This window comes from Taudactylus pleione, unplaced genomic scaffold (genome assembly GCF_031769625.1).
Source record: "Taudactylus pleione unplaced genomic scaffold, aTauple2 ptg000087l, whole genome shotgun sequence".
NCBI lineage: Eukaryota > Metazoa > Chordata > Amphibia > Anura > Myobatrachidae > Taudactylus > Taudactylus pleione.
The window spans coordinates 6,838,190-6,847,323 of record NW_028284489.1 but is presented as its reverse complement, the minus strand read 5'-3'; the positions used below and the strand labels follow the sequence as shown (position 1 = coordinate 6,847,323).

The following is a 9,134-nucleotide window of genomic DNA, read 5'->3' as shown; positions in this document are numbered from 1 at the left end:
ACTGCTCGCAGTGCTTGTGGTAGGATATTCCTACCGCAATCATGCGAACAGTTCAGGCTAAGAAACAACCAAGTGACGTGGTCTATGATGCTGCTTTGTTAATTATGCACACACTTAAAACGCCCGTTTTGACCGTTTGGCACGCCTGCGTTCGGATCACCACTCCCCGTTTTCAAGCACCTTCCCCTGTTACCACCCACAAATGCCTCATCCTGTCACTCAAATTAGCAGACACTCGTTATTTTGCGAGTGCTCGATTTCCGACCGCAATGACTGGTTGGCGCATGCGCATTACGACCCATACGCATGCGCAATTGTGCGAACATCGCTCGGAGTGAACGAGAGGCCGCTTACGAGCGGCTCTGAATCAGGCCCTCAGTCCTCTGGGAGTGGGTCAGCTCACAAGTCTCAGTCTGCAGCAAGCCCTGAGCAGCATCATTCACTGCTCCCTCCCAGAGTGGTGTCACCCGGAGTGCTGCCGCCCAATCAGTGTGGCTGTGCACAGTTAGCGAGACTGACTGCGACTAGTGAGGTGGCTGTCTGGACACACCAAACTTATGAGTGACTCAAATCATTCGAACATCTAAATGATTCGAGTCATTGTGTTGAGACATTCACTCACTAGCCATCTCTATAAAGGAGGAAGAAGGGCCGGGGGCATAGAAAGAACATGTGGAGAGAGTCTCGGTTATTACATGGACATAAGACTAGGGATGGACATCGAATTGGAATGCTTTCAAACCATGTGTTTTTTTATTTGATGGTAGTGTTTTTTTACCATTCGATGACGGCTTTCCGATGTTTGCGGCCATCAAATGGTAATGATTCCATAGTGTTCAGATGGTAACTTTTTTTTAGAGAGTGTTGACTGGATACAGAGGAGCTGGCTGAATTATATGTCTAAATCCCATTCACGGAGAGGACCCTGACATCATCAGCCAGTGTCCAGCGTTATTCCTTACCATCCAAGTGGGCATAGAGGGGGAGTATAACCACATACCTCCCAACATGACCCTCTCCAGGAGGGACACAATGCTCTGGTCCTGGACTTCCCTGGTAAGAGGCGGGGCTGCAGCACAGTTCATAATTCAAATAGGGGAGCCACACCAACTGTCATTTCACACACTGCCAAACATCACTGGCTGGGACTCACTGGCAGTTGCTGTGACTCCCCTATTTGAATTTTGGACTGTACTGGAGCCGCCACCAATAATATATTACCAGGGAAGTCCAGGCCCAGAGCATTGTGTCCCTCCTGGAGAGGGTCATGTTGGGAGGTATGTAAACCAAGTGGCGAGCGGACAACTTACTTCTTAAGCTGGCCTTAATGGGTGTGAACTGCACTTCCGCCCTCACTCACGTCACTAGGTGCCTAGCATGAAGGGAAATTAAGCTCTACCATGCCTGACTGGAGACACCCAGGAGCCAAATGTGAATATTTTTTTTCCATCAAATTGTTTTTAATGCGATGGTAATCACCATTGCATCGAAAGTTTTGATGGCGAAAGCCCAGCCATCATTTGATGGTGGGCTTCTGATGTCCATCCCTAGGAGTGATCGGAGTATCCCCTTCAGTAAATGTACCTTCTGACGTCAATATGACTCAACCAAGTAACTGAATAGGATCTAGTCACTCCCAGTCCCAGCTATAGCATAGCATTCCCGGCGTCTGGGACACTAATAAGCTGCAGGAGAATTTAAGACTTTCAGACTTTCCTATATCGCCAGCTGTCTGTGTTAGCCATTTTCTCGAAGCTCAAAATTGAAGCCACTAAAATGGCGCTAGTATGACAAAGGAAGTCCTGGTAAAATATCGCGAGACGTCATGTGTGACGATGACGCTGTAATGTGATTCGTATGTGCGGTGGTTGTTATGAGTGTGGCCACATCTCGATCGGTTACGGTTGGGCGATAGAGACGGGAGAGGCAGTATATACAGATACTGAGGGGGAACTGGGAGTAGAAGTGGACGTGATGGCGGAATACGAGGTCGCTCAGAAGGGAGCATTGAAGCTGAAAGGGGTCGACGATCTCAGCCTGGGAAAGAGGTGAGCTGTATGGGGGAAGGAGATGGGGCGGATAGCGCTCTCTGTGCTGCAGCTGGGTATATGCAGGACGCGTAGTCAGTGTGCAGGTCTCGTAGAGCACAGGCGCAGCAGGGTCACCCACTGTGGAACCAAGTAAATGGCTGCAGCCTGTAATATTGGTGCGTCACTGGCTATTTACCACCTTCCAGACCCAAGGAGCTCCGTGACCGCATTGTTCATAACATTTTCGTCTTTAAATATGTGAGATATATAATTATGTTGGACATAGGAGGGAATGTATGAAAGCTTGGAGAGAGATACAATTGTGAGAGCTAGAGGGGTCTATCTACTAAAGTTGGCTACACGTTATTACACTGTGTACCGGGCACAACATCTCTGGCGACGGGACCCGGCATGCGGCAAGTGCATACACATTTGCCGATGTGCAATGCCGACCCCAACGGGGGAGGGACGTGTAATGCTGCAGCATCATATCGCTAGTGACATCCCCCTTCACCCATGCAGCAGGGTTGACAGGCGATGTCGCTAGCGACCCTCGGGAGCGTGTATTTGAAGGGTACACAATTGGTAATGAACCTGATATTTTGCTCCGATCCGTAGGATCGGATGACGTATTGTCTAGTGTGTAACCCAGCTTAAGCCGTGGAGAGAGATGAAAAGTACCAATCAATCTGCTCCTAACTATAATTTTTCAAACAGCCTGTAAAGTGACAGGAGCAGTTTGGTTGGTACTTTTCACCTTTCTCCACTTTCTCTCGTTTAGGCTTAGTACATAGACCTCTCTCACAATTTTTTGTCTCTCCAAGCTTTCATGAATACCCCCCTAAGACCCAGACTTCTCAACGAGTGGTATTCTTGTTATCACGTGTTACTAATCTTAAATGAAGCTCCAATCTTAAATGGTGCTCCAAACCAATCAAGGGGGCTATTCGTGTATATGACATTGTGCTGAATGTTTCTTTTCACTATATATCGCTTCGCTTTGATGCGATATATAGTAGTTCTAAGTAGTAATTCAGAAATACTTATCTCTCCGGAGAAACGGTCTGAAAAGCAGGCTCCTCCATGATCCTGGCCAGAAGTGCGGTACATCGAGATATCATAATCTCTAAGTATGTGCTAACTGCACATTCCCCGTGGACAGAGCCTCAAATTAATAGCTGCATGGGTCTCTTGTGCCTGCAGCGTTCTTCCTCAGCTAAGTGCAGAATAATGGGTTAAAAGATGTGGGACAGGTATATGGTAGAGGCTTAAAATGACAAAAAAAATCAGCTTGCGTGCATTTGTATGCACCCGTAAAATAGCTAGTCCAGAGGTAGTTAAACTCCGCCATTACAGTCCATGTTTTAAGGATATCTATGCTCAAGTCCAGACGGTTAAATCAAATTGAATGAGGTACTAATAAGTCAACTGTGCTGAAGCATGCATATCCTTAAAGCGTGGACTGTAATGGCAGAGTTTGGAAAGCTCTGAACTAGAGCATTGTGTTTGCTTTAAAAAAAAAAAAGTTTGCTATCATATTTAAATTCAGCCATTTGCAAGCACCAAATATTTTTCTTTTGGACAGTAAAATATATCCACAGTGTTATCCAATATTAATTGATATAATTATCCTTATTATCCAATATTAATTTGTCTGTAATTTAGGGCACAGGCTGATTTCCCCATTTTGTCTTTGTAAGTTTCCTGTGTTTGTTTTCAGAAAACATTAACGTGTCAGATATATTCCCATTGGAAGCGTGCATCACCGCGTTAATCTGACCTATGCTGCTGCAGAATGCTGTGGCACAGAAGCACACCTGTGTGGAAAGCACTTAGGGGCAACTCAATTCCAAGAAATGTGGAAGCGAAGTATGCAATGGCTTATTGGGATGGTGCTTGCACAACCGGCACTCTACTTTGGCCGTACAGTTTGCATTTCCCCTCGCACCTAATCAGTGTGCAGGATAATGTTCTTGTTAATCCACCCTATGTACAGTTGATGTCTGCACTTTACATCACCCGCACATCACGTCGCTACATGCAATCTTACATCGCATGTAATTGAATCGACCCATTAGTCTTTTAGATTGGAATCTGCAGGCTGCACTGCAACGGCAGACAGGAGCAGTCACATTGCACTTTAGGGGCCGCCGCTGTAGCATGTCCCCCCATAAATTAGACATCCCACCTTCTGTAAAAAGAAAAATAAATCCAAATGATAGATACCTACATTGTGGGATAGTGTACAGCTTACTGAGACAATTTGTTACTTAATGTAATTGAAGGCTGGGATTGTACAGCTGATAATATAAAAATAATTGAACGTAGCATGTTTTGCCTGACTTCAAACTGCATATGCTCAAAGTGAATGCATTGCAAGTATGCCATATATGTATACATCTATTATATAACTCCTTACAATTGGAAAGATCCAATGTGAGAGGAAAAAGGGGACATTCTCACACAGCACGTGTACAGTATTATTACTATTACAATTAAATATTGGATGGTTAAATGGATATCCAGGTTTTTTTCCACCCAAACAAAAATTTAGGAGCTCAGTAGAACTTCAGAAATGTACTTTTAGCGCAGAATCGTTGATCATAACGTTTTGCTGTAACACAACATCAAGATAATGTTATTATATCCCACTGTTGATGGAATTCAGTTAGCCTTACCGCGAGCTTTTAGCTACCGAGCTAAGGGCTGGGAGCTAAGGGCCTATTCACTTACTGCGCGTGGTCAGCCCTGGGGATGCACTCAGGAGGGTGCAAACAGAAATCTGTGGTAAGTGCTCCCCTGGGGCTTGTCGCAGGCTTACTGTACGCAGTAATTGCTTAGCCCTGGGGACTTGACCTGGAATATATACCTTACCACTGGATATACTTTGGATAGCTCTGGGTACACTTAACTTGGGAGCAAAAGCCTGTGGTAAGTCCTGCGGCTAATTGAATTCCTCTTTTAAAGTTCTGAGATAGAGATATATATATATAATTTTTTTTTTATTTTTTTTTATGTTATTAGAAGCTCTTCTATGTAAAACATATATTTGAGGTTCAGTAGTCATTTAACATTGTAAATTATCTTATCACCACAGTGTGTATAATGCTATTTTACTTTCCAGAAAAAAGAAGAAAGATAAAGATAAAAATAAGATGATGCAACAAATTCTGACCAATAAGAAAAATGAAGAGGAAAAGAAGAGGCCGGCTTTGGATAAGAGGACGCCAGCTCAACTTGCTTTTGAAAAGATGCAAGAGAAAAGAGTAAGCAGAAGTTAGAGAAGATCTATTTTAAATACAACCTTACATTGTGTGCATTCTTATTTTAGTGTGCCTTTTATTAAGTAATAGTCTTATTTGGTAATTAATATTTTCTTTGTTCTGAAAAGACCAATTCTTTATCAAGATTTTGTGAAACCTCCAAAGACAATTATTTCATGCAAGACTATTACATGTCCTCATTCAAAATTCCTTGGCAGCCCTTATAAAGGGTTAAGTCAACTATAAAGTAGTAGAGACCAGTGTTTTAAATAAAAGGAAGAAAACAAATTTACCGGGCGCTTCAATGATGGGATACTGTCAAAAAGGGACAATAAAGCTGCCCACCAGAAAAAGGGATAGGCTGACCCTTCCACAAGAGTGAAAAAACTAAACAAACATACAACTGGGAGTGCAAATAAGTCCACATTAAATTGGTTTAATAATGTATAATTGAAAGGAAGAATGAAACATGCAAATGTACATATGAAATAAAGAGAAATTTACATAAAAATACAAAAAATTATATGTAAGAATAATGAGGCTGGCAGCTGACAATGTCACATCACCGCAAGTAGGTAAATAGTCATAAATATGTAGCAGTATTGATGAACGTATAATGATGGTACATATGAAACAGCGAGAAATCCTATACAAAGACCATCCAAACAACAATACCATGTTAATCCATATGTGCAATCAGGTTCCTCATGATTGGTGTACCATTATATTTACTGCAAGAGTTTATATTTGGAGTCTGTTATTAGTTAGCATTTAAATGAAAACCACATCCAGCAGGCAGTTTGAAGCAAAAGCACAATAGGTAACTCACCTATGTGAGTGGCGCTTATTCATGTAAATCTGTCCTTGTGCTGGGCACTGTTTGGGCGGTGGTAATTAGTGTCAGTCACACTGTTATAAGGTACTCGCGGTCTGAATTAGATTCCAGCAGCACATGTATACATGTGGAGATGCCTCTCCTAAGTCCGGACAGCGCTGTCTGCTGCTACAGGAATGCGCGCTGTGTCAGGCACACCGGGATGCTGGTTTGTAAAAAAGCGGTGGAACTGGAAGTTGGCTGACGTAAATCTAAGTCAGCATAAGCCCAAAAAAATCCATAGAGCAGGGCAATATATCATCTAACTCGTTTCCTCGGAGGTCTCCTATTTTGAAAGTTGCAAGTGTTGTGTCGGTCTGTTAAACTGGGTACATACTGGCCGACATATCGACCAGTCAATTGTACGGCCAATATATCATGTGTGCGTCGGCTAGTGTGTACAGACTATGTGTCTGTGAACGGCATCAATCGCAGACATATCGCGTAGACTGTGCAGCGCAGCCGATATATCTTCTCATCGTGCTCTGTGTACGGGTGGTCAGCCGACAGCTTGTACATGTAAATGCCCGCCCAGTTGTGATGTCATGCACATTGGGCCGAGATAGGACAGTGGATCAGCCGGATGGCTGATCTGCCGTCCTAGTGTTTACCCACCTTCAGATGTCTATGGTTTATATTATGCTAAAAGTTAAATGGTGCCATTTTTTATCATTTTTTATCTTGCAGCAAATGGAACGAATCTTAAAGAAAGCTTCGAAAACACACAAACAAAGAGTAGAGGTAAGTGTAATCTACAAATACAGCAATGTTTGAGTTTTATTTTAAAAACTTAAAAAAAAAAAAAATAAGGGATACTAAAGGTCGATTATCGATTTTATAATCTATGAAAATCGATTAACATCAATGTTGTGTTTCTGGGGAGAAATCACACATTTACAATATTTTTTTTTTTTTTTTAGTATTGGTACATGTGTAATTTAGCCCCAGAAAGACAACATCGATTATCATCATTTTTTAATTTATTAACATCGTCCTTTAGTAAATACACCCTTACGAGTGCTGTTAATGTGTTGCGGTGCATAAAAATATGATTTTATTTAAACTATAACACAAAAAAATTGATAAGAAATGGCACAAGTAACAGAGTGAAAATCACAAACTGACAAGCATATATAAAACCGTATTCAACCCGTGGCCACAGACAAGATAAATATTCATGCAATTAATTGATAATATTGTTAGTCAGCTTTGTTAATATTATTTTGCAACTGGAGTAGGCGTGTTAGGCATTCATAAAAGCTCAATGGATAGCCTTGAAGACAAAATGAGGAATTTAAAGAGCAATATAAATTATTCCTCGCAGGGTCACCAAATCCCCTAGGTCAGTATGCCCTTCCTGAATTGTATAATACACAGCTCCCCAGATCAGGTGTTCATTTAAAGACAGATGTTTAGCTTTCTTAGTCAGCTCATATGAAGTTGGAAGCATATGTCAAACAAGGATCCCAGCATTAAAAACGAATCGGTCCAAATAAATATCCAGCAGCAATTTTATTAGTAAGCTGGGCTTCAGCAGGCAGTGTTAGTAAATAAAGCTTAAGCAAAGTCTAGTTTGACATGTGCCCTTTACTGCTGTTCTTCTTAAATGGCTTTAGTACGTGTTGATCCTGGCACTCCCCGTACTTCTCCCTGCATGAGGTAGCGGCAAACCGCAGATGAAATGTGCTGTATTTATTTTAGTACATTTGAGTTTTTGCATAGCATCCGTTCTTTTTTTTGGCTATTTTAAAGGACCACTACATTGAAGTTTTAAGAACTGAAGCATGAAGGTAATTTTAAAAATTCAGTCTTATCAGTGCATTTGTTCAATGTCAAGTTATCTACTTACAGATATTGTTAGAATATTTACATTTTGATTTTATTTAATTTTAAATTTATATTTCCAAACCGTAGGACCACAGGGGTGTTGTACCTGGGGACCCTCTGTTTTGAATGATATTCACACTTGCAAAAACTTAGACATTTGCTCACTTTGAGGCCACCCAGCCAACTGGTAAATATTCTTAATATCTTTTAATATTTTATTTTCTCTTGTTACAGGATTTTAATCGACATTTGGATGCACTAACAGAACATTATGACATTCCTAAAGTCAGCTGGACAAAATAATCTTTCATTTATATCTATTTATAAGGACATGACCATTGTATGAATCTTCTACGCTTTTTATTTTCTCTAAAGTATATGCGTTCTTTTTCTGTCTAACCACTGTAAATAAAGAACTATAGTGCTGATTTAGAGATTCAATCTTTTACTATTGAATCAAGCGTGTTCATTATCTGTTATTTAGAACCTAAGTAAATCAAGGTAATGCCCAACAATTACAATATTGTAACTTATTGTGTAAAACTAGAGCAGAGTACAGAAACCCCTGGCACATATGCCACATCTGGCTTGTAGAAAGTGGCAAGCTGAAGGCTCAGAAGATTTACCAGCTTGGACTAATATGCACTGTTTCAGACTAGACCTCAATATTTTATAATTAAAAGAGCAATTGTTTATTCAGTAACATATAGCTAACAATAAGGCTAAACTCATCTACTCACATATAAGTTCGGTTGGTGCATCAGTCTTCTCAGTTGTCAGTAACTCTTTGATTCTTATTCCAATGCTGTCGTCTGTTTTATACTCGGCGCGCTAGCAGTCAGTTAGTTTTTAGTTCCGTGGCAACACAAGTGACTTGTGTGGCATATTATGATATAGTTTGAACATTTATTTTGCATTTAGACTGTGTTTTGTTGTTTTGTAGACAGATAAAATGTCTTTGTTCTAAGAAGCAAAAAAAAAAATTATGCCTTCCAAAACTATGGTACTGATGGCTATGCATTAACCTGTTAGGATTGTAAAGTAAGAACAATAAACTGTGTGTGTATAATATTTTTGTATGCACACACATGAAGTTTTAATCTGCGGCACTTGACTATCTGCAGTGTCTGAGATTTGTCA

The 9,134-nt window shown here is 40.9% G+C and overlaps 1 protein-coding gene across 1 annotated transcript; it reads left to right on the top strand.

Annotated features, from left to right (window-relative positions):
- Window positions 1-1,779: 1,779 nt before the first annotated feature.
- FAM32A (family with sequence similarity 32 member A) lies at window positions 1,780-8,422 on the top strand. The gene is made up of 4 exons (XM_088468955.1): window positions 1,780-2,048; window positions 5,155-5,296; window positions 6,855-6,908; window positions 8,229-8,422. Exons 1-4 carry the CDS (start codon window positions 1,858-1,860, stop codon window positions 8,295-8,297), a joined length of 456 nt encoding a protein of 151 aa, XP_088325081.1. The 5' UTR covers window positions 1,780-1,857; the 3' UTR covers window positions 8,298-8,422.
- The last annotated feature ends 712 nt before the right edge of the window (window positions 8,423-9,134 follow it).

Bases quoted from the DNA above. Each gene is read 5' to 3' on its own strand.
- FAM32A (XM_088468955.1), top strand. From the start codon at position 1,858: ATGTGCGGTGGTTGTTATGAGTGTGGCCACATCTCGATCGGTTACGGT. The intron at 2,049-5,154 runs GTGAGCTGTATG...TTTACTTTCCAG, and splicing joins GATCTCAGCCTGGGAAAGAG to AAAAAAGAAGAAAGATAAAG. The intron at 6,909-8,228 runs GTAAGTGTAATC...CTCTTGTTACAG, and splicing joins CACACAAACAAAGAGTAGAG to GATTTTAATCGACATTTGGA.